Genomic DNA, 26,483 nt, shown 5'->3' on the forward strand with positions numbered 1-26,483 from the left:
CAAAGCAGATCTTGAGTGGTCAGAAATTTATTTTGACTACAATGTTCGAAATCTCTAAACTATGTGTGTGATATCTATTTGGGCGTCTCATTGATGATTGCCAAGAGAGTTAATGGTAACTTTCTATTTCTCTGGACAAGGTTTTATTTGTGTTGTGGTTAACCACTGAGAGTATTTAATAAATTTCCTCATGTTGAGCTAACATTGAAACAGTCATTTGATCACCATTGACTGATTGAGGGATTATGGTTCAACCTGGCTCAAAGTAACTGGCGTAACTAGCACAGATGGGTATGGTGCAGACAGACCAAGGATATCTGGCAGCAAAAAGATATACTGGGCCATGTGGAGTCTTGGTCACCCATTTACCATTTTAAGAAACATTAGCATGGGTATGGCACTGACAAACCAAACATTAGCATGGTTGTGGCGCTGACAAACCAAAGGTCATATTCAGGGATTCAAACCTACTGTCTTTGTTTGCTGTTTGTTTAGCAACCACACTCAGAAATATTCCAGCTATATGACAGCGGCCTGTAAGTAATCGAGTCAGGCCCAGACAATCCAGTGATTGACATCATGAGCATTGAGATACAATGACATCCATCAACCAAGTCAACGAGCCTGACCATCTAATCTTGTTAGTCGCCTCTTACGACAAGCATAGTCGTCTCTAATGACAAGCATGGGTTGCTGAAGACCAACTTTAGCCCGGATCTTCACGGGACTGTCACAGGACCCTGGAACTCCTAATGGATGCTGCAAACGCAGTTGTTGTAAAGAAAGATGTACATGCCAAGCATACAATGAACACAAAGCCATCTGTATACAATAATGCTTTATTTGACTGAAATCCCTATCTGACAAGTCACCACTGCTGACGGGATGTCAATAAACAAGTTTCTCTACACCATGGCTGAAGGAGCGACAAGTAAACATTGGACATACTGACATCCATACTGTCAAAAATAGTCTTTCACAAACAAATATGCATGTATCAGGATGAAGCATCTGTTGCCTCTTAGTGATGAGAACTTCGAGGATATAACGGACTATATACAACTATATGGTATCTTATTTGAAAATACATATTTCCTTTTATTGAGGTTACTGATAGAATTGACTTAAAAGTAGATTGCTTTGAATAGAGTGACAGCAATAATTCTGATAAATATGATGCATAATGACTGACTCTTCTACTAGGCATAGAACCGGTCAACAGTACTACTGCATAGCGAAAAGGTGGGCTTTTACGGGGGGAAAGATTACAATCATTCATCAAAATATATGGTTTTGCACATTACATCCAAATACAACATTTATACCTAACCTATAATGATGAGGTCACTTTAGAAATAATTTCTCACACTAAGAACATCACTTGCAGTGCAGTAGAAAAATTGTGAGAACCATCAAAATCACAATATCAACACCAAAAGTAACAAATGTCGGGCGTATTGCTCTGAAAATTCCAAACTTTACCACTTAAAGTTAATTGTTTTATTTCTCAATATTAGTGGGGCCACACTATTTTAAACTTTTTTGCTTACAGACTGATCAACCAAAGTGATAAGCTTTTAACCCAAAAATATAAAATGTCATGAAACAATAAATGGCAGCACAATAGTTTACAATTCTACATATCAGCTGATAAACTGCACAGTGTACTGGGAGACTCTCACCACCTCCGAAATAGATAATTCAAGCTTGACTGTGCTTAAATAGTATAATATATTCATTTGAAACCGATTTAGTGTTGATTCTGTTGCATCAATCACAATCTATAGCTTTTTTTTAACTTATAAAATATTCAGATACTAAACTGAACTGATACTTTACCGACAAAAGCTTAATAGATTTATTAGTTGGGAAACCATCCCTGTAAACCATCCAATTAAAACAGTGTGGCCCAAGTGGGTGAATATCTAGAGTTGATGGTAATAAGAAAGCTTTGCAGCCATGGAGATGTTCCACCCTATGGTGAATCACACCAGGATATTCTGTATGACAAACACACCACCACACCAGTGTCACCCTACCACCTTCAACAGTGCAATAAATACCGACACCTGTCCATTAAGTTAACCATCTCCAGGAGGTTAACTATTTTTAGACAGTTAACCATCTTCAGAAAGTCAACCATCTTTATAAAATCAACCATCTTTAGACAGTTAACCATCTTCAGAAAGTCAACCATCTTCAGAAAGTCAACCATCTTCAGAAAGTCTACCTAAGGAATGTACAGATGTGTGGTCAACATACTTTCACCATCCTTCAAGTTGAAGAGTAGTCAACTGCTGTCAATTTCAGCAAACAAATAAATAGCCTATTAACCTGGACAAAACATCAATATCTACCCATCAAAATGAATTTTGCTTGTAGTTAACAACAAAAATGAAATAAAATAATTCCGAAGCATGTACAAGTCACAACCAAGCATATAACAAACTGATGCTAAAACAACCAATAAATAGGACTAACAGAACCTGCAGCAGCATCTAGTCAGGTAGTACATATTAAAGCGGAATGAAAGCTGCAACTGTTCCATAACCACTGACTAACACCACATGATCTAGACCATTCTAAGACCATCTGGTACAAGCGTGTTCTTGCTGGGATACACAACACACTAGAACTGACTAATAATCTAGTGGTCTGACCAGTCTAAAATCATGAAGGAATCATGATAATTGTGCATAATCTCTCATCATCAACCCCTGAACATTCTGCAGCAAATATTTCAAATTCAGTGGTAGATTTTGCAGATTTGTATTTCTACTCAATATATAACAAAGCAACTAGGGTTTCAAAATGGACGGTTAACACTGCTAACCTCGAAATAACAACTTCAGTTCCCTTCAACATTTTCCAAAACAACTTACCCGTTATTTACTGAAAACCATGTAAAACTTTAATATGGTCCAAATGATTTATTCTATGATAACATTCTCCACAAAATTCTTCACCATATAACAAAATTCTTCAAAATGTAACAAATATTTCCTGTATAAACTATCATGGCTACACAAGTTTTTGATGAAAATTCTTTCAATGACTCGAGAATATTCCAGATCATTATTAAAGTGACAGTACACAATAACAAAAGTCATACAAACTAACTGTCCTAGGATTAAGGTTGATTTTTATTTTTACTGCAGGTAAAGCTGCCTAAAATCTTATAGGTAAAGAAATGTGCAATCACACATTTACAGAAATATTAAACCTAAATTCGGATAATGTTGTATGAAGAAACAATATATGTTGTTGCAATCAGATGAAGCAACAGTCCATATTGAACCCAGTTGACAATAAGAAATCTGTTAAAACTTAAACAGTAAGACACACTCTTTCCGCTCCATACTCATCACAAACACACCTACTGCTCACAGCAAGATGAACTCCACAGAGTATATCATGCTCCAATACTTGCTGTTTTGATTAAATACACATACATAACTAATAATAAGCTCTAACCAGTTACACAGATATATCCTGGCAGGGATGTGAAGGGATTGGAATGAAAATATGTTTGGAACAGAACACAGTAAAATAATAAAGAATAATGATATCAAGTATGATTAATAAAATATTTGCATCCATAGACACCATAGGGTTAGAGATTAAATAGACTTATTCTAGATATCATTTGGCTTTACTTATATAATGTTTTTATTTTAAGATGGAGAAGATGCTGATTACAGGGTTTCGGAATACTGTACAATTCTACCACAATATCAAGAGAGAGGAAATAACATTATATATACATCACATTGCACATATCATATAGATGTTTATAATCACAGTTTCATTTCCTGATTCATGCCTCTCTCACCACAGTAACAACCTCCAACAACGTAGTACATTCCCTGTCATCTCTGTACATACAAGGTCAATATCAGACTGGGATACTGGACATCTCCCATATAACAAGAAAATCTCTGGTTAATTTCAGTCATAATTTGTAGCAAATATTTTGAAGATATGTGTCCAATAAGATATGACTGCATACCTATTCTCCTTATAACTTGGCTGTACGTCAGGGTGTATATCATATTCTGTCCAAAAGCATTCTATGCAGGGATAGACTTAACAACAGGGGCAGTGGGGTAGCCTAGTGGTTAAAGCGTTTGCTCATCACGCCGAAGACCCGGGTTCGATTCCTGACATGGGTACAATGTGTGAAGCCCATTTCTGGTGTCCCCCGCCGTGATATTGCTGGAATATTGCTAAAAGCGGCGTAAAACCATACTCACTCATTTGCTTAAGAACAAATTTGTATGTAGCCAGCAGGGCTTGCTCTTTTTGAAAGTTTACTGGCCCTTCTTCAAACTTAGTGGACTACAATTAAATGGCTCTGAAAATTTTAGAACTCCTTATCCCCAAAACGTTTTTTCCTGCACTCTGAGATTAAATCTTGGCTCCCATTTGCCTCATTTCATGGCAATTTTATGAGCAAATAAAGATGTTGTTGTTGTACACTACATTACAAAATGGCGTCCGGTTGTCATTCTACCGTGATGCTCCAATTACAAAAAATTAAATATACATGGAGAAGGGATGAAATTTTGACTAACCAGATGGGCCATCTACTTTACGTTTCTGCAAGCCCTTTGTAATTTTAACTGGCCACGGGACAACAGGCCAGCAGTTAAACCAACCCCTGCTATGAAGACAACTCAATGGTACATGACTTAAGTAGAGAAGGAAGATCTAGTGGAACCTGGTTGGACAAAGTTCAACAAAGCAATCGTTGTTTGGACCAAACTTTAAAAATGTAGGCTTGTCCTAAAGCTAAAATTATGTTTTTGTATCAGTGTCATATCGAAAGAAGCACTCCCACAGCACAAATAAACCTAGTGAAATATTGACTATGTTCCCACTTACATGCTTCAACCATGGCCATTTCTAAAATACTGACACTTTCCACTTCTATATTTGAATAATGCATCTGTTGTAAACATGGCAAAGATTCAATGAATTATTGTGGTGCCATGATACAGATATCATAATGAAAAATTGCATCTAAACAAAGAATTATATGTCACATAAAGAGGTTCGTTGGTATGAGAATTAATTTGTTGTTTTTCAACTAGGCAGATTGAGTAGTTATCTGTTTCACAGAATAAAGATTATTTGTTGGATTTGGTCAGTAGTACTTCTCATTGATGATACAAAAGGCTAATATCTCCTCATGGACACTTACCATGCTTAAGTGTAACATGTTGAACGACATAAGACAATCATACTATCCTCGTTCTTTCGAATCGTTACAGAGTTAATTGTTACAGCCTTAATCATGTGTATCAGTGAGTAGGTAGGGTTTTACACCGCTTTTAGCAATATTCCTGCGATATCACACCAGGAAATACCATCATAGGGGATCCAACCCCATCCTCGATTATCCAGCATATCATATCTCCATTAAATAATGATAAATATTCAGGACCCATCACCAACAAAGCTTTATTTTTAGTCCAGCTCAAATGACACAACCGTATGAGTAGCCATCAAATTGAATTATAAGATATTTGTTACATTAATTATGTCTAGGTGAGCAACCATGTCGACTCGTGTTACTATGTACAGTCTCAAATAAAACTGAATGCCAAGTAGTTGAAGGAATTCCTTTCCCCAGTGTTAAAACTCAAGAAAACATCTTTTCCAGCTTTAAGTTCATTCTGATTCGTAGTAAAACCCTTTTGAGTAAGATATTGAGGGTTGGCTTCTTAACAAGGCCACTATTTTGAAATACAACTATGCCAAATTTTCATTAGATTGTCATTGTTATTGGTTGTTGTGTTCAAGCTCCTCAGAAACAGCTCTGTATTTAGTCAGCGTTGTATGAGATGAAGCAACTAAGCTTTGGCTGTGTATGGGTCCAGGGTAGGTATATCATAATGGAATGGGGACATAATGATATGCTGGACAACCAGGGACGGTCCAAACTGTATCCTCATCGAGACACTTGAATGCCAACTACTACCCTTGATTTCCTCTTCAAGTGTCAACCAACAAACCTGTACCTAACTCCAAGGGACATCTAACAAGGAGGACAATTTGGGAGCAGGCCCAATTATTTGAATACACAAAATCGCCTTTTTCCATGATTAACGACAGACTGACCGAGTCAAGAAACCTGTTAATGTATGTGGACACAAATGGATGATATGCAGCAATGCTACCAATGGCTATGCTGACAGTAATATAGTTCATGTTATACACACCCTACAAAATCTGTATCCGGTTTCTTCACGAGTTTCTTCTATACAATTTATTTGTAGTGGTTGCAAGACTATTAAAAAATTTAAGAACAATCAAATTGAACATCATTAAGGTGACTTCATAAGTAACAGATATTAGCTGACATTTATACATGAAATTGTGCGTCAGTGAAACAAAAACACCAAGTCCCTACTATCATGATCATATGGGTAGCATCACTGATCAACCAAAACCAATCCACAGAGACAATGTAATGTAATAGCCAACAGTATTGTCTTTGCCAGTTCAAACTGAAAGCTGGTTGCCTAAATGCTTTAAGTGCATATTGATATGAATATGACAAAGTTCATGGCCACAAAACTACAGCATTCCATGAGTGACAAACCTGACGTAGCAGAGTGTGCTTTAAATGATCAGTGCAATCTACAATTGTAGGGTTTACAGAACAAATTCCACCAAAACTAAGCAACTGTTATTGCCTCTGATGTACATGACCTCAATTGTACATGACATTACTTAATACACAAGACTGTGAAAGAATAAGATCGATGATTACTTCAATGAATAAAGACATTACTGGTAAACCAACCGGGCCAGCCCACTTGAATAGGCAGAGACCAATCTCATTAAAATCAGACATTTCATCAGATTCCAAAGAACCTCTTTGAGAAGCATCTAGAAGTTGGATTACAAAGTAAGGATTAGACATACGGATGAACAACTTTATTACAATTAGGAGCGATGTTTCGATGTATGTTCCAACACCGTTATCAAGCAAGCATTCCATTAAGCACTTGCTTGATAACGGTGTTAGAACCTACAATGAAACGCCACTCCTAAAGTTGTTCATCCATATATCTTATTCCATTTATTCCATTCTCTCACGATCCGAACCACATTCCCATGTGGTTATGCCAGATGAACCTGAGCAAACTTTTTTCAGATATGCTATTCTGAATGCTTCACTGGTGGAAACCGAGAAGCCTCCACACTCACTGACTGATAAGGAAGTTCACTGAAAGTAACCAATGGAGGAGGGTTTGTCAGATCTTAACAGAGAGAGGTATCAAATTAGAGCAAATATTGAACTTTAATGAGATTGTGACAGCAACAAACACAAGGGCCCACATAGAGCCAGAGTTGGAAACTTGTCTGAAACTGCAACCATAAACTGTCTCCTCTTAGTATATGCATACAAAATGTCACCAGGGCCCACTTGCACAAAGTGATCTTAGCGCTACGACTATTGTAAGCCTATGTTAAAGCATTGGAGTTACGATCATCTTTGCTCTAAGATCGCTTTGTGCAAGTGGGCCCAGGCCTTGTTCCCCTATTACACAATTGTAACTCCCATACTTTCACATAGGCTTTTGACTGTCATAGCCCTTTGATATTTTTGTGAAACTGGCCCTGGGACCCATTCCACAAAGCGATCTTAGCGCTACGACTGTCATAAGCCTATGTTTAAGTATGGCAGTTACGATTATCTTACTGCTAAGATCGCTTTGTGGAACCGGGCCCTGTCCTGATGATTGGCTAGATACCAGGTGGAGTTACAATCACCTTAGCGCTAAGATCACTTTGTACAAGGGCTCCCAGTCACAGATAGGTGGTGAACTCAACATGATGTACAGGAACGCTCTGTGATCTCGGGGGCTGTTGTTGGTATACCAGTACTAAAGAATCCCTACCTACAAGCTATAAACTAATCATCAGCCTGTCTAAGAGGGAACATGAGAACTTTAGACGTCATGAAGGAGAGGATAGGCAATGAGTCTATTATCCGTCCCGCCTCTTCTGAGAGATGCTCCTCCCGGCGCCGCCTGGTGGTGGTTGTCACCTTCATGTTCTTCAGGACATCTTCCAGCGGAGGCAAGGACTTCACCGATGACCGGGGTGCATCCAGGATCTCTGATTGAAACACTGAAACACAGAGAGCAGCATTCAAAACTGTCCATATCAATTAAACTGGTAGAACTTGTCCCATTTGCCAGATATGACCATGAACACTTGTGAAACTTGTTTGACACAGAATGCAAGATCAATACTAAGAAAACAGAACATCTCCATTGAAGCTAGCTTTTGAAATATTGGGATGAAAAGGGACTTGTGATTCTTTATTATACATTGAAATTATTTCAATCTGAATTTGTTTCAAAACTGATTGTGGTATTTCATGCTTATGGGTTTCTCACATTAACTATCATTTTGATGGCAATAAATGACTCCAAAAATTAAATTCATGCATTAATAATTAGTTTCAAAGAACATAACTTGCACAGCACAGAGGATGGTACTCAACCTTGATCGTCCAGTGTATTCTTTCTCCATTGTTCTTTTCATTGACACTCTGAACCCATCTGCTACCACTGTTTCATATTATTTCAAAACACTCCATGCACATGAGTTTGAAATGATTGGACAGCACTGTCATTCAAATCAAACTCAAAAACGAAGCTATGGCAGTAAATGGGTCCTAGCTGGGTTTCACATTACAGAATGAAGATAGAGATTTTACACGCTGGATAATCAGGGGTGGATAGGACCCTGAACAACAAAGCACAAACTGACAAACACAAACATGCACCTGCATCAAAATAAGTCCACTGCATACTCATGATACAGAACCAGTTACTGACATGCAAGAGTGAGTGAGTATGGTTTTATGCCGCTTTTAGTAATATTCCAGCAATATCACGGCGGGAGACACCAGAAATGGGCTTCACACATTGTAGGGGGAATCGAATCAGCTAATGAGCGAATGCTTTAACCACAAGGCTACTCCACCGCCCCCTGACATGCAGGAAGAGATGAAGAGACTCTGCCATCATTACTGAGTCACTGAAGTAAAGCAGTCCACAAAGCTGGTATCAGATGGTAACCATAATGACTTCAGAGAATACCGGTTTATATATATACATTATGATTCACATAGGCTAAAGGTAATGGGTCCAAATGTAATGACTAACTCAGGGTTTATCTAGGATTTCTCACAAAATGCCTGTGGAAGTCAATTTTGAAACACAATATTTGTAACTTTTAAATGTTATTACTTTCTTAAATTCAGAGGTATTTTACCATTGCATTCAATGCAATGAAGTAACAATGTAAAAGAAGAAAAAAAGAAGCTTATTCGGTATCAAACATTAAAGCCTGTTTCCCTTTACCATGTTTACTGGTCATGTGAAATACAAAATCAGTGAAATGCAAGACACCTTCGCAAAGATAAAACATTAGAAAACCTATAATGGGAAGTTTGGAATTAAAAATGGGATTTTTAACAGTACTTGATGCAGACTAGGGTTGAAAATCGGCCTCTAAGAACACCCACAAAAAATCCTTATCCTCATCAACTAGAGGCATTATCAAACAAGAATAGAAAGAATATTTACCATCCATACCAGGAACAGTACAAGTATTTGAATATTTCAATAACCTAAAACATTGACAACCATTAGTCATATGTCATATTTATAGCATTATAGAATTGTTTTTGTGGACCCATATTGGGATGTCCACAGATAGTTAATCTGATCGGATTTGAATGAGAATGACTATAACCATGATCGTGTACTTTCATTCATTCCCTATTCATTACTTGGGAAAAAGAATCTGTAGAACATATCAAATTAGTTTTGCCTTAATCCAAAGTGTGTAAGTTGGTTTTAAAACCGCTTTAAACAGTATTCCAGATATAGCACGGCATAGGAGGAAAGCCCAAAGTGATGCAGGTATTGGATATTTACCACTTTGGTTAAACCCATGTGTATGGTTATGGTGCTGACAAACCTAGAAACATAATCGGGGCGAACCGGGATTCGAACCCCAAATCATGGATTTCTGGCATGCCCAAGGGATGCAACTCTGCATAGCTCCAGTAACATGACAATGTACATGCAAACACAGGAAGATATAGAAAATGATACAGGTTATTTGGTATGACTAAGCTTTGTGATGCTGTTCCTAAGCAGATGAATAAAAAGAGTGGACACTGAATTAAAAAATGCCAACAGTGATAGCTCACAATCAATAGCAACACACACAACACAGTCTTCTATCACAAGTGTAAGGAGGGCTAACTAGAACACAGCTGGATCGTCTTACCCCAGTCCCATTCATCTTGAAGGCAGGGTGGGAGAAAGCAGATAGATGGTGTTAGCACATGGATAGTCATGGAGGAGTAGCTCATGGTTAGCCACGGAGGAGTTAGTATATGGTTAGTCATGGATAGATGGATCATGGTAAGTACAGGAAGTGTTAGTGACAGTCAATACATGTAGTTTTTGTCATATTCCCAATCATGCAGATGTTAATACTTAAAACATGTTAAAGATTTGAAGTCCTTATATCAAAACTGCAGATGCTAAAGCAGAAAACCACACGGAACCCTTAATTCCTAGCACTACATACAGTCTGTGCCCAAAACGTTTGAGTGCATTTGACCAAACATGGTTCTTAGGATCATTTTCAGTAGATTTTACTGTTAATTTATGGACAATTATCAGCTGAGCTTACTAGTAAGACGAACGAAAGTTAACTTGGCTCTGACTTTGTACTAGACTGTTGCACATATAATTAAAGGCAGTTATATCACTGAACAATAAATAACAGGACAGGTTTTCTGTCTGTTCTACGGACTACTACATGTACTAGGTATTCCTTGTAATCCAGGTAGATATGTAAACTACTGGCTTTATTCCTACACATGGGACAACTTTCAGCCAAAGTTGATGTGTATCCTAATATTCATATCACGTATTGACCTCATCAAATTTAGTATCAAGATAGTGAGTGAGGGAGTGAGTATGGTTTTACGCCGCTTTGTATCCATGTTGAGAATCGAACCCAGGTCGTCGACGTGTTAAGCGAACGCTTTAACCACTAGGCTACCTGAACACCACTTATCAAGATTGTATTTACATATAACTATCATGGCCTTGTGTATCATAACATCCCTAAAAGTAACCCCCAGCTTCATCCCTTCATGTGAAGTCAGAGGTGGAGTATTTGCAGCTGGGTTTCAAGGAAGCTGGGTGGTCCAGAGAAATGTTATGATGTCCACATGCTGAAATGTCTGGTTAGGACTACTGTAAGCGAAACTTCTGACAACAGGATTCATTTGTCAACCACAAGACTGATTACACGACAAGTTATGGTTGTAGATATTCAGTAGAAGTGACAGAAGGTATCAGCACATCATTACTTAATTATAAGTGAGATATAATATCTATGGCCAGGTGAATTCATTTCCTTAAATTTGGCAAAATTTACCAAAATATATAAATGCTGTTTTTGATTGAAAAAAAAACTTTCTAAAAAAAGCATTCGCCTGTATTTTTGTTTGATAAATGTTTATTTGAAAGAGGTTTTATAATTCTGCCTCTTGGGATGTAGTGATCGAAAATAATGTGCTAAACAAGAATATACATTGGTTGGCCTTAGTTTACAAGCTCCTCACAGCAATAGTCCATTCGTCATTCCACTATCAATGCCACCAGTCACAGCTTCCCACTGTTCTAGGCATCACAGTCATGCATGGAGTTGAACTCACAACTGACTGTTATGCCACAAACAAAAGTTAACTGTCGTAATATCAAACATTCTTCCCAAAGACATACACAAAAATATAAATGTCATTATATCAGAACTCCAGATAACTTTTTGAGCAATTGAGTTTTTACTCTAGGGTTTCTATTCTAATTGGGTTATTACATTTTTCATTGGGTAACCAATATTTCTTCACTCATCTATTCATAACTCTACTGGGTTTTTTCCCAAAATAAGTTTGAAGATTTTGAAAAAATTATATGATGTTTTAGTTGTATATAACAATGATAACTGTTCTAAATATATAGGCTTATATAATAGTGTTTCCGAAATTAACTCCTTTGTACGCATGCTGAAAAAGCTTCACTGGGTATTTACACGAGCTGTTTTTATACATTGAAGTTTTTCATATATTTTATGCAAATATGCTGCTTATCTGTAGCTCGCATTACATCTGGGGTTAGCAAGACTTTGTTCAAGATTCTTGTAATGGCTGCTTGCACACAGGTGGCAGCAATGATACCGGGAGGACAACGAAGGTGTCACACGCTGAGGAGTTCACAAACATGAGCTTAAAGGGAGGTAACTCACCTGTGTTCTTGTTCACATTCTCTGTCTCTTGCACTGACAGAAAATCCAAATCTAGCGTCTTTGCTGGAAAGTAGCAATAGAAACCAACATTCACAACTTACATTAAAACCAGTCTTGCCTATTGAAACCAACATTTATGGAAGAAATGTTGCTGAAAATATACCACGATCCCTTAACAACTTCAAAGACTATTTAGCATGCAAAGCATTAACAGAAAATTTATAGGAATCAAAAATCTTGTTCACATCAACAGAAATAGTTATCATTATTGAGACACACAGCAGATACAGACGGTGCAAGGTTATGTAAGCAGACAGGACTTGTGACAGAACAGAGATATAACAAAACAGTTCGCATAGAAATACACACACAACACACACATGCATAGAAGGCGTTATCAGAAGCACAAAGCTGCTTGGTATTCAACAGGTATACAAGTGGGATCATTCAACCTTTGTTGTTTAAAATTCCCGATTGACCCAAGACTATCGGATATCTGGAACGACTACAAGCTTTCTCCTGAATCTAGTTGTGTGGCATAAATTTCAAAAGACATGTGTTCTGGTTGGATTTAACTCACGGTATCTGTCCCTGACTACAGGGGAGCATACGTATTACAAGATTAGAAAACAGTATATCAGAAACAAATATATCCCAAGTGCTGTCAGGCAGAATACATTACAAAATACTAGGGTTTTTAACTCATAGTTCTTGTTTCAGCCATTTCTAATAAACAATCTCCATGAAACAGTTTTACATCATACAACATGTTTACGAGAGGTCCACCTTGCTAAACACCTAACTTCATATTAAAACAGAAACTGTGTATAGGATGATTGAGGAGACCAGCCACCCAAGACATCTTTATAATCATGCTTCCCAATTCCACAAAATATATAAAACATAAATAAGATGAATAAATATTTGATATGACGAACCTGGTCACTGCACCAACTAATATTAACGTATTCAATATGTGTATCTTCAGTGTTGGAAATTAACATAAGTCTGCAGGTCTGAGACAAGGAAAGACTACTGACATTTCGTTGTAAGCTACCCCTTTATCAATTAGCATGATTAGGTTAGTGACAATTATGTCGGCGAGTGCTATATTATACTGTTCTTAACGAAAAAGTTCTTCAGAGTGTTAAGTCACCATTTACGACCATCATAGGTTGTTTGGACCAACTGAAACACTGAATCCCATGGGCCGAAGGTAGCCTGTATACAATTGAGTCTGGACCAAACATTACAGAAACTGATTTGAGCAACAATCCATGTTGCTAGGGTATGATGATTCCCACTTAACCAAGCCTGACAACAAAAAATAGCCTCTGAAGACAAGCATAGATTTCTAGAGACCTATTCTGACCAAGAATACCCATGAACGGGGCTGCATGCCGTCATAAAGTGATAAATAGTGTAACCTAGGCCACATTTTGATTAGTTCATGCGCCAGCCACTTAAACCTGTCTACAAAATTGATAGTATGGAAACATTCAAAGAGCATTAAGACAAAATCATCATAAAACTATTTGCTTTTTCAAGATGGTCAAACCAAATCAGCATTCAAGCAAACACATCTATGAAAGCTATTGCCTGTCTCTACCACTAGACAAACCCATCCAGGGGATCCTAGCATATAATATAATATATGTGTTGTATATGGATAAGACTGGAAGTCCCTCACAACAGTCAGCATGGCCAGATCAAGGAGAGTGAGTGAGCAAGTGAGTGGGTGATCATCAGTGACATTGTGGCAGTACCGTTATTCTGGTTATCACAACAAGAATGGGCTTCCCTGCTGCATGTTTGCACCATTTTACCAGATGCACAATATTGCATCCAGTACGAAAAATAATTAAGGACTGACACAGATAATACCCAGGAGTCCCTTAGGATGCACAGAGTATGCATGTTTGATTGGCTGAAACACGTAAATTTTGATTTATCGTATACTTCTGTTCTGTTTGTTTTTTTAAAAATCAATGTTTGGACAGTCCATATCAGATCACTCATTCTCTAAATTTTGATTCACACAAGGAAATCCCATTATTAAATAAGAATAAGGCATCACACATACTTTGTATTTCATTTGCTGCTGGTACAGTGGTTGCCCTGGGACACCCATTTTATTCTCTGAGACCCCTAACATTTGAGAGTGTCCAGGACTCGTAAATACAAAGACCTAGGTAAATCCCTGTTCGGAACAAAGTGTGGAGGCTTCATTGTGATGAGTGAAAGCTAGTCTCAAACTTTCTAATTTTTGAATGATGATCATGATGATAGATTTACCAGTATGACAAATAAGAGAGGTTACATTGTGTATAACTAGTGGAAGGACACTTATCATGTCCATTCGGATTCAAGCAACAGTTGTGACAAATAAGAAACATGAAAAAACTTCCAATGTTGTAATTATACATCCTTTACCTGGAAAAGCACATCATGTAGGTTGGTATGCCATACATATATTATACTTGACATTCAGAGCATGTTAATTATGATGTGAATTAAGAGCTTAAAAGCATTATAAGGATATATTCCCAAGTAGAAATCATGTTAATATTCCCGAAGCCAAACAACAATCTCTTATTTAGCTACTCATGCAAAAGGCTAGGAGAGGATGTCGATAGAATCCAAAACTGCAGACTTTTCAATGTTATTCCTCTGGACAGCTACCTGACTGAAAGTTCTCAAAGCCATATTTGAGACCCTCCCACTTTGAAAGACATAGCGACCATTTGTCATGCATTCAACAAAACTGATGTATGATTACTGAATATGAATGAATGGGGTATTACAGAGAAATCTGCCTTGTCCTATCACAGTGGCCTGTTGAGTGATTGAGTGATTGAGTGAGTGAGTATGCTTTTACGCCACTTTTAGCAATATTCCAGCAATATTACGGCAGGGGACACCAGAAATGGGTTTCAAACATTGTACCCATGTTGGGAATCGAACCCAGGCCTTTGGCGTGACAAGCGAACGCTTTAACCACTAGGCTACCCGACCGCCTTGTTGAGTGATAGAGTCTGAACCAGACAAACAAGTGGCTGATAGTATAAGCACTGATCAATGTGCACAATGACAATCAACATCTTCCCTGTCACCCATGCAAGCATTATTCATACTCAGCAGCTAACGAGAAACCCCCTCTTATTCATGTTTGTCAGCTCTTTCAAAAGCGTAATAAACAAGGGACTTATTCTGCCCTGGATCCCCACAGGAGATAACTGAATAAATCAAAGGTCACTAGAGTGAGTGAGTGAGTATGGTTTTACGCCGCTTTTAGCAATATTTCAGCAATATCACGGCGGGGGACACCAGAAATGGGCTTCACATATGTACCCATGTCGGGAATCGAACCTGGGTCTTCGGCTCGACGAGCGGACACTTTGACCACAAGGCTACCCGACCGCCCCAAAGGTCACTAGAGATAACATCATGTTTTCTATCTCAAATGAAGTGCATTCATTGATAACACAAACATCTCCTGACACTAGTAAGCATAAACCTTTTCTTGCCTTCATATTTCTCATGACCAAGCATCCTTAGAAAGTAATGTGTGAAGTGTCAACAGAGTGTTTAATTCCCTGGTTCGCAGTGAGACCACGTCCTTATACAATTTACGACTTACAGAGTGATGATATGGCACATATGAGCCGTGTTAGTTGAAAAGTGTTTTTCTGAGAAGATCCCACATCCAAATGGTGTCAATGGTCAATCACTGCTCCACCTGACTTGATCATTACTTAGATTGACCAGCAGGGGAAATTGAAAACCAATATGGGCCCAGAATTTACACAGAAAATAATTCCAAGAATAGGTAAGACCAGGGACTAGTTTTAAACACTTTACCTATCTCATGGTTTAATTTATAGATCAATCTCACAATGAGTGATTACATTAATTACACTAAGACACACTCATGACGTCTGGACCTAGAACATGTACAACAGAAGTTGTTACCTGATAAATGACTCATATAATGACATTATAAACCTACATCGCAACACATAAGTACACTCTACTTCACAATACAAAACTTTCCATTCAATGCAAAACACTTAGCGCATTCAAAATGAAAATTCTAGAAATAAGTTCCGAGTCTCAAATATGGATTTCAAACCTTCCCAAGAACTGTTCAGAATACAAACATGAAAAGTCATACATTTCAGTTGCAGTTGTTAATGAAAGCATTGCAATATATAAGATGGAAAATGTAAAGACGGTAGTGTGTGGATAGTGTCAAGGCAAACCTACACATGCTACTGTTTATTGGTTGAACTGGGTTCTCGCCATTAACTGCTTTCATCTTGGACCTTTCTTCTGCTGTAAATATCAGGAAAGAAAAAAATGTTTCTTTAAGTTTAAGAAGGAGGGTTATTGACCCTTATTTCTGCAGTGTAACCATGGTAACTGGCCTTATTTGGTATGGTGTTGCTGATGCATGTGTACACACCATAACTGAGCAGAAGAATATGTCACAGCATGTATACTCAGAACTTCAGACCACAAAAACAAAAAGGGTTAAATCTACAATCATCAAAATGCACAGGTAAATCCAACTTTTCACAATATAGCATACATTTTACAAAGGATCGGTAAAATAAAAGGTCACATTCAATGAGCAGGTGAAGTAGATGCTTCAGCCAGTTCATGCATCAATCAGAATAAATTTCAATTCATATTAGTACAAAGAGCACTATATCAACAAAGTTCATGCTTTGAAAAGACATTGGTCATCTTCACTGCAACTGTTCAGAACATACTTGCTCTTAACATGAGTAACCTGCTGAATTAGCAAATATCGAAAATGCCCCAAACTCAAGTCCAAAATAACGAAAAATAAAGGAATCAAAATTAGCTGTGCATGCCACTTGTAGCCAAGACCGAGTCCTCATGAGAATGAGAAAAGGCGGGCCTACCTGTCAGCGGGTTTGTAAGTCCGCTATTATCCCAGTCAAACTCTACAGGAGGAAGCTCCTGCAAACAGGGGAAGTAACAACTCATGTTAACTCGGAGTATACCACACAAAATATTTTTAGACTAACAAAAAATTTGCATTGCTGTATACTTTAATATCCTCAGACAGAAATTCCCACTTAAAAACTCAGCATATACTTGACTTAAACACTATTCTACGCCTAGCACTGCTTAGTATCATATTTCCAAAATCAAGACAATACCCCAAAAGTAAACACAAGCTGTCAAATATAGAATTCTCTATTTGAAAAGTTCAAGAAACACCTAACAATATTTAAGTTCATTATATTATGAAAACTACAAATTTGTACTGATAAGCATGATATAAAAGCCCAAGAGATACAAATCCAGTTTTGACGATACAAATATATACAATTATTTATAAAGTAACTGTGTTTTTAGAGTCGTAGGAAGAGGTAAAAGATGGAAAGACAAACAAATGATAAAATTCATTAACACCCTTACACCAACGTAAAATCATATTTCATAAATGAAGATCCCAAATTGTGAGTCACTCCCAACAAGCCCTAATGCTTCACCCTCAAAAGTAATCATCTAATGAAGTTATAAAACAATGGGAGTTCTCCCACACACTAATCCTAACGACTGACAAGCACTAGCACAAGTTTCAGCCTGAGCAGCATGTATTTTGTTAGGCTCCATGCATAGTAAGCTCAAATGATGCAATTATGGTTTTAAATTCAAAGTTTATTAAAATTCATGCTACCAGTACCAATACAATTATAAAATAAATCCCCAAAATATTAAATAAATTTCTATTTAATTAAAGAAACCAAATAAATAATGTACACTCCACTATCAGAGCTGATGTAAAGTAGCTTAAACCAAACCAATCCAGATCTGAGTGATGTACATATAGGTACGATATTGGAACTATTCTTACTGATAAAGTGCTGATAACCAAACTTGGAACGATATTGTTTAAATATCAAAAACCTACTTATATCATAAACCTCATTAAAAATCACACCTATTTTACCAAATAAATAACTCATCAAATTAACCTTCTAAACACAGACACTACACAAGCAACAAACGACTATATCTACCCATCACCAAATCCTATAAATTCAAAAAAGTAATAAGTAGTCATTCCTTGTTTGGGTCAAAACACAAAAGGTATGCAGTATTGATGCAAGTTCTTACAGTTTTCAACAAGGGGCTTCAGTTTTAATTTGTGAACTGAGACAAAGAACAAGTGTTAACAACTGACAAGAGAGCAGAGATTAATAAGAGAAAGACACCACATGAAGCACCTATACCATGTATACACACAGAGACAAACAGAAGCTCGTTATCTCACCTGGGCTCCCCCAGCGTTGTCGTCAGCCTTGTCAGGATCAACAAGTGTTGGGTTCAGTTTGGGCTGCAGTGGTTTTGCATCAACTGGGCCTCTGATTGGCTCAAGTAAACCAATATTGGATGCAAATATTGGCACAGATTGTTTCTTGTGACCAATGAGCTGAAAACATTTAAGATTTAATCTGATTTTTTTATTTGCATTCGGAACTATCTGCTGTTGTTCATTTATGTATATCAAATGATTTTATTACATCATAATAAAAAGAAGAAGATCATCAACATGTGTTAGTATTAGTCAAGGGATATAACTTTCCAGAGTAAAGTTTTCTGTTGTAGCTATTTTACTTAATAGAAGTAGCTTTGTTCATCATCATGGCAGGTCTAAGACACAGACATATGGAAACTAGGACTTAATGGCCACGAGTAACTAGGAAAACTTTTTTAAGAAGCATAAACATGATTACTATGTCTACAGATGTTTCATAATTATGATTACTTAACATGCTTAATCATACCAAAGAATGTAAATAGGTTAAATAAAGTCTCACAATATTTTGTGTATCAATGCGCAGAGTTTTAAACATGTGCTTGTTAGCAGTTGAGGACGTCCACTGGTAGACAAGGGCACTTGTTTTGTCCAGATCACGGAGGGAATGCCACACCACACCAGGCCCTCTTGCTTTCCTGGAATGAGGCAAGTCGCACAAACATCAAGTGGGAGTTTGTAGGTCAATGTAGGACTGGTAGCACATCATCATCAGTTTATTATACACTATCCAGTGTATTATATCTCCATCCTATTACCATATATACCTGAGACCCATTCACCATTTTGGAAGTGACGGGGGGGGGGGGGGCAAATATTTGTAAAAGTATCACTTGTCCCCAACTTGATTCAACAAAAACTGTTTCCTATAAAAAATCTAGGGGGGGGGGGGGGGGGTAACTGCCCTCCCTGTCCCCTGGCTGGCTACAGCACTGGCTACACATTAGGATACTAATCATAATCACTGCAATAGAATGGAGATATACTACACTGTATAAGTGAGGATGGCAGTAGACTGGTCTCAACACAAAGCTTTCCTTTCAAACCAAATGTAATTACTGTGGGGAAAATGTGACAATGCAGCATGCATGTACACAATACAAATGATTTCATATATTTTGAACAGCATTTTGACTGGCTATGCACTTAAAGGAGTGGATCTGCCATACCCTGTAGTGGTTTTGGATATGTGCATGGAGACTGTTCCCTTGTCTGGTTGAGCCGAGATGAGAACCTCCAGCTGAGATGGGCAGGTCTCAGTCTCTCCGGAGTCCAAGGACGGGAAACATGAGGACAAGATGTGATCTAGCTTCTCTGAAGACACCTGCTTTGAAAAACGTACATAAAAAATACCTTGTGTTAAGTTTATTAGTCCAAGTGAACATGTTCAAAGAATCCTGTAAATACCAATTGACAAGTAGCAAAAGAACTTAATATTTTGAAACTAATGACAATCTGATTGCCACATTTTGTACAGTATAATAATAAACTTGTTTCAAGTCATGAAGAAACCAAATGGCTACATTTTAAACAGTTAAAATAAATACCTATACATGTGCATTTGGACAGTTTCGTTTATCATGTTTACCAAAGATGTTAACATTAAACCCACTGACGGATATTTCTACCTTGGAATGTGGAGCTGAAAGTGAGGCAGTTGTATCAGAAACAGGCAGTTTAGATGGAATCTGTGATGTCTGGTTTGCTGTAGACTTGCAATCCTCAAAGTTAGCCCAATCACCATCATCATCTGCAGTGTCTTTATCACTAACTGAGGTAAAACCACCAAAGTCACCCTCCTCTTCTTTCTTGGAATCCTGTGCTGTGTTAAAGTCACCGAAGTCTTCATCCTCCATTGGTTTGGGTTCCCCTGGAGTGGGATCATGTGAAGTAGATTGGAAATTTGCCCAGTTGTCATCACCATCAGCAGTGTCAGAGAACTCACCAAATGCATTCCACCCATCCTCCGCGGCCACAAAACCATCAGATTCCTCCACCTGAGTATCACATGGTACTGAAATGTCATCAGTACAAACATTTTCTTCAGTGGACTCATTGTGTTCCTTTGAATCGATATCACTTTCCGTCCTTTCATCTATCACATCACAACATTCAACCTGGGATGGTTCAGAGTCTGCCTGAAGCTGAGAACTATCACTTGTTTCATCTTTTTCAATAGAAACACCAGATGTGCTCTTTGGAATTTCTGCATCAATATCTATATTCACCTCCAACTGATCTGGTTCATCCAAATCAGCACTCCCTGTATTAGTGGAATCTTTCAAAGCTTCTTCTTCAGCACTCCCTGTATTAGTGGAATCTTTCAAAGCTTCTTCTATAGCCTCCAAACATTCATCTTCTGATTGTACATCTGCAATTGCACTACTGGTCCCACTGACACAATCCTCATCTACCTGACTCTGCTCCTTTTCCGACGCCTGATCCTGAGTCATACCACTGTCCTCACCCTGCAGACCATCATCTGCAGAGTCAAAGTCACCCCAATCATCCTCATCTTCAATCTGACCAGAACTCTCCACATGGCCCAAGGAAACATCCTGACTAGACTTTTCGTTCTGTTCAGAGAGAGCTTGAGAATTATCTCGACTGTCCAGAGGGGAGACCTGTTGGTCGGTAGATGAGCAGGACACTGTTTGATCATCTTTGTTGTGTATAGTGTCCTCCTCCTCTACCTTGGTATGACTCAGACATGAGTTTTCTTCCCTACTATCCTCACTAACACAGTCATCCGTGGAGGAACATGTATCCAACCCTAGACTAGTCCTTGTTTCATTTGCTATCACATCTGAATCTACTGGAGCTTTTGGTACACAAGATTCACAAACAGAATCATTATCTGTGGATTCTATTTTGTCTCTAGGCAATTCAGGGAATGTATCATCATTGTCAGATCCACAGCTCTTATCACAGAACTCGGCCGTATCTTCTGACTTGGGCACAGGGGAGATGTCTGTGCTGAACATCCCTGAATCTGTTGTTGAGTCTCTTGAAGCTTTAAGTGATGTGGGTACTGTATCTTTATCATCACAGGTGGGAGATCTAGAATCGCAGCTGCCATTGTCAGGAGAGGTTTCACTTTGTACACTGAGAGAGTCTTTTGATTCATGTAAGTCCTTTAGTTCATGATTTCTTATTGTTACTGGAGTATTCTCACAAGATGTTTGAATGGGTAAGTTTTCAATATGAGGTTTCTTTGAACTAACATCTATTTCGGGATTATCATCATAATGCTCAAAATCTGCAAAATCAGACTCTTCTTCAATCCCATTTACTAAGGTATTTGTAGAATTAACATCTTGCTGATGGAAACCATTTGCATTTTCATTTGTACTTATATTAGTTTGTTTCTCAGACAGGGGATTGTTATTCTTTATATTTTCCTTGACCACGTCAGTGGAGTCTGTATGGTCAGCTTCAATAGGAGGAGGTAGTTCTGGCGGGTCTGGAGAGGATTCATGACTATCTCCAGCCCCTGTGAAGTTGCCAAAGTCATCATCATCATCATAACCAAAGGAATGGTCATCAAAGGGCGGCGGTGATGCCGAGACCATTGGAATGAAATTCGACATTTTACAATATTTCAGTCACCCGTTTTGTGTCATGCCATGATTCTGGAAAAAAAGAATGACATCATCAAGTATGATTATTTAGTAGCATACGTCATTTTAATTCTGGATGTTTATTATACTTGTCTCAGGTCAAAAACATAATTGACATTGATCTGATAAAATGTGCAGAGTAGACTTACTTATATTAATTATACATAGAATGTGACCCACCGGGAGAATGATAAAGAAAGATGTTTGAAGTTGAATCGCCACATGTGGGGACAGTTAAAAAATATTTTTTCTCTCGCTAGTTTGTAATGTAATAAAAAAATTATTTCAAAGCATTAGAATTGGTCTTCAGCAACCCATGCTTGTCGTAAAAGGTGACTAATGGGATCGGGTGGTCAGGCTCGCTGACTTGGTTGATGCAGGTCGTCATCGATCCCAATTGCGTGGATCGATGATCATGATATCAATCACTGGATTGTCTGGTCCAGACTAGAGTATTTACAGACCACCGTCATATAGCTGGAATATTGCTGGGTGCAGTGTTAAACACAAACAAATTTTGTGCATGTCTTTTTTAGCTGTTCACAGATCTTTATATACTGATTGAATAAATGCATGACATGCATCAACCAAGTCAACAAATCTGACCATCTGATCCTTTTAGTCGCCCATTACGACAAGCTTTGGTTGCTGAAGAGGAATTCAAAACCAGATCATCAGGGATCACTTACACAAACTAAACATGCTACATTAGGTAATTACACAGTGCTGTTATTCTACAGAACTTTAAAACTTTTCACAAGGAATTGTACACAAACAGTTGAAATTTAATTGGACCAAGGCGATTTAAGTTATGTATCACTTGTAAATATGTAGTTTATTCAAAACTCTTAATCATGATCATGATAATAAACATGGTGTTTATGAAATCACTGATAAAAGTCATTAAAAAGTCACAGCCCATGCAGAGGTCTAGGAACAACCAATTAATTTACTTTTGTGCCCAAACCACGCATTTGTACATACTTGATGCACATCATGCATCACTTAAAACCTTCAGAATGTTCAGTAGGTATATCTTATTAGCAAGCATCATGCCATGATTTCAGAAATATGGCCAATTGCAATAAGCAATTATAAGTACTATCACACAATTTCATGAAGAGGTTTCAGAATCAAATAGTTGATATTTCTTACTTTTCAGAACATGGTAAACAATGGTAAATAAATAACATTTCAAACTATTGAAATTAAATGGTGACTTTGTGTGAGTTTGTGTGAGTGAGTTGGGTTTAATGCTACTTTAACATTATTCCGGTTATATCATAGCATGACAGCTTAATGTGGGAGGAAAGCCTGAAGTGATGCAGGTCTCAGATGTTTCACTGAGACGTTTTGGTGAAACCCAAGAGCAAGGGTTCGGTGCTGACAAACCTTGAAACATAATCAGGGTGAACCAAGATTCGAACCAACAATCATAGGTTTCTGGCGTACCCACTTCTATTGTTTCAAGTAGGAAAACCAATGAAGCATATGATTGGTGAAACTATAGAGGATTACAGGAGCTGTCTCACAGGCAAGTGAGCTAAGTTTATAATGATGAACTAATGAACTAAATTCACCCGATTTTTCAATGAACCGCCAAGTGAAATACATGGAAATAAGTGAACTACGTTTAATTTTGCTGGTGACAATCACTAAATTGTAGCATATAAGCTTGATGTTTAGAAATTGTCTTCGTGTCATTTTGGCTAAGTAGTGTTACTTCAAAAAGACATGGTGGTCATAAACTAGTCGTTGAAGGATACAAGTGTTGTATCAATAGGTGCGCAATCAGTATCCAGTGAACTTGCTGTAGGTGTATATAAATGATAAAGAAAATGTCTATCCAGGTTAAATTCTTATTTGAAATATCACTTCGGAGCCATTGCTTCTTGTTCCCTTGAAGCAATAACCATCGTTGTAACAGTGGCATGTTTAAGCTACAGTAGCAGGAGCAAACCTTATGCTTGTAAGTAAGTTGTATTGTTGGTGGTTATGCAGTTTCTTAGATCAGTGAACACAGGTGAATACTTCTATTTACCAAGTTTATAATGGCAACTTTCCCTGTATTGCAATGTTACTATTGAAATATGCACTGTATTGCAACAATGTATATCTTTACAGTCATAGATTCAGGTCATTTTCAATTACACAACATTTGTTTTTCATGTAGAATGCATGAAGACATTGAGATCATATATCAGAGATATATCATATATGTGGGAAAAGGTCACACATCTTGTGTTCCAACAAAATTGGCAGACACATTTTATTGCCAAGGCATCATCTGACATTTACTTGTTTGGCCAACAAATATCAACTGCAAAACAACCTGACATTCAAGATTTACACTTTGAACATTTAAATATACAGTGCCATTTTCAAGACTGATCAACTGAAAGGCCTGTGCCTGATCTCAAATGTCTCGGAAAATTAAAGAATATTTATCGTCTCAATTATGTAATGCCCTAATAGTGTACATGATGTATGTATTCAACAGAAAACAATTGTGTCTTACCACTGAAGGACGGATTTAGATCAATTACTGAACAAACAACTCAATGTTTTTGATGTTCTGAATAGATCGTGATATCACGCTTAGCCTATAACGAAAATATGTTGAAGAAATGTCAACATGGCCTTACGCATTTTTGAGCGACATAGACCTAAATGAATATACATTATTGGTATAATATGTCTTCATAAAATTCACGCTTTTACAAACAATTACGATCCGCTCTGAGAAAACAAATCAATATTGTTCCACACCTACTCAGAAAATCGGATGACAGGCGAAATGGTTTCTCAATCTCATACCAGGTGTAAATACTGGGCTCGTTTCGATTATTCACATTAACGTATTTGCTGGAGATTTTGCAGAACCAGAGAAGGATGTCAGAAAAATAAGAAAATGCTTACATCGTTCTAACCCATTGCAGATTATGACAGTGGTTAATGATAAGACATCACATCAGCTGTCCACTTCCTCCACATAGCCATTTCCCATCATTCCTTCTCAAGAAAGCGACACCTTTCGGCGAAGTCACAGGAAGGGCGATAACTTTGCGAGGACAAGTTAACTCGCGCTGACGTACGGCGTATTTGCTTACATTTAATTTTTATAGGTACTGTGTTGGTCAAGTGCCTTATATTTAATTACCCGACTGGCAAATAAATTCTGAACTGAACGTCTCGTAGCCTAGGGTGCATTTTGATACCATTTGTACACACTTCTTTCAGAGGTTCTGTTTTAAAGGAAGAGAAATATAACTTTGTTTCAAGTTGCAATACGAATGCTAAATTTACTTTCTCAGAATGTTTGGATAACATTTTAAACTAATTTTCAAAAACTGCAGAAATGAAGCAATGAAAGCAATACTTGTGTGTTTATGCTAGGAGACATCACATTGTAAAACTCAAAATATACAATTATCCTTACCAGATTGTCTGTATGATATTAAGAAATTAGACTCCCTGTTTCATATCATACATTTGGAGTGACACGTGACCAGTTATCATTCGACTCAGAAAATCATACCGAAAGGAATAGAACAATCCAATCGGGGAACTAATGGCAAGATTAATTTGTTCGTTTGAACAGGACTGGTTTGTTCGTTTGAACAGGACGGACACGCATTTCTTTTCAGCAATTCTAAAACTAGAAACTATACTTTCTTTAAAGGTACTCAAGATTCCTAGAGATAAGAGGCTGTGCACTCTTTTAAGTGAAGGTTACGCCGCAAATGAATACCTATTCTTTTTTTATGGTTTGTGTCCGGTATAAAACTGCGTGAGAAGTACATACTTACTAAATTTATTATATTTGCTTTTAGCATCAACAGATACCCACCTGGCTATGTATATTTATTTATGCAAATTGCTTGAAAAAGATCCACATAGACTGATAATGTACATTGTTATATATATTATATGCTGACTGACCACCAGTATAAACATGGGGGAGGCCTGCATTCTTCATGAATATAGAATAGAACACCTTACTGCACTTTCATTTAACAGGTTGAAAAAGGTAGATCAAAGATGATGAAACGCGACAATTCTTAATCAAAGCGTCTGACTCAGTCATATTTTATAACAAAAAAATTACAACGGGATATGTATATGAATCTATTTCTTCCCTTTTT

The 26,483-nt window shown here is 37.5% G+C and overlaps 1 protein-coding gene across 1 annotated transcript; it reads right to left on the bottom strand.

Moving 5' to 3' along the window:
- Positions 1–843: 843 nt before the first annotated feature.
- Positions 844–25,358, bottom strand: LOC139443462 (aftiphilin-like). The gene is made up of 10 exons (XM_071224446.1): positions 25,258–25,358; positions 20,347–22,350; positions 19,888–20,045; positions 19,221–19,356; positions 18,674–18,832; positions 17,292–17,349; positions 16,627–16,695; positions 12,361–12,423; positions 10,327–10,341; positions 844–8,145 (listed from the first exon to the last, which is right to left on the bottom strand). The coding sequence occupies exons 2-10, from the start codon at positions 22,306–22,308 to the stop codon at positions 7,928–7,930; spliced, it is 2,838 nt and encodes a 945-aa protein (XP_071080547.1). The 5' UTR covers positions 22,309–22,350; positions 25,258–25,358; the 3' UTR covers positions 844–7,927.
- Positions 25,359–26,483: the final 1,125 nt, after the last annotated feature.

This window comes from Haliotis cracherodii, unplaced genomic scaffold, assembly GCF_022045235.1.
Source record: "Haliotis cracherodii isolate W230 unplaced genomic scaffold, xgHalCrac1.p SCAF_5, whole genome shotgun sequence".
In the NCBI taxonomy this organism is placed as follows: Eukaryota; Metazoa; Mollusca; class Gastropoda; order Lepetellida; family Haliotidae; genus Haliotis; species Haliotis cracherodii.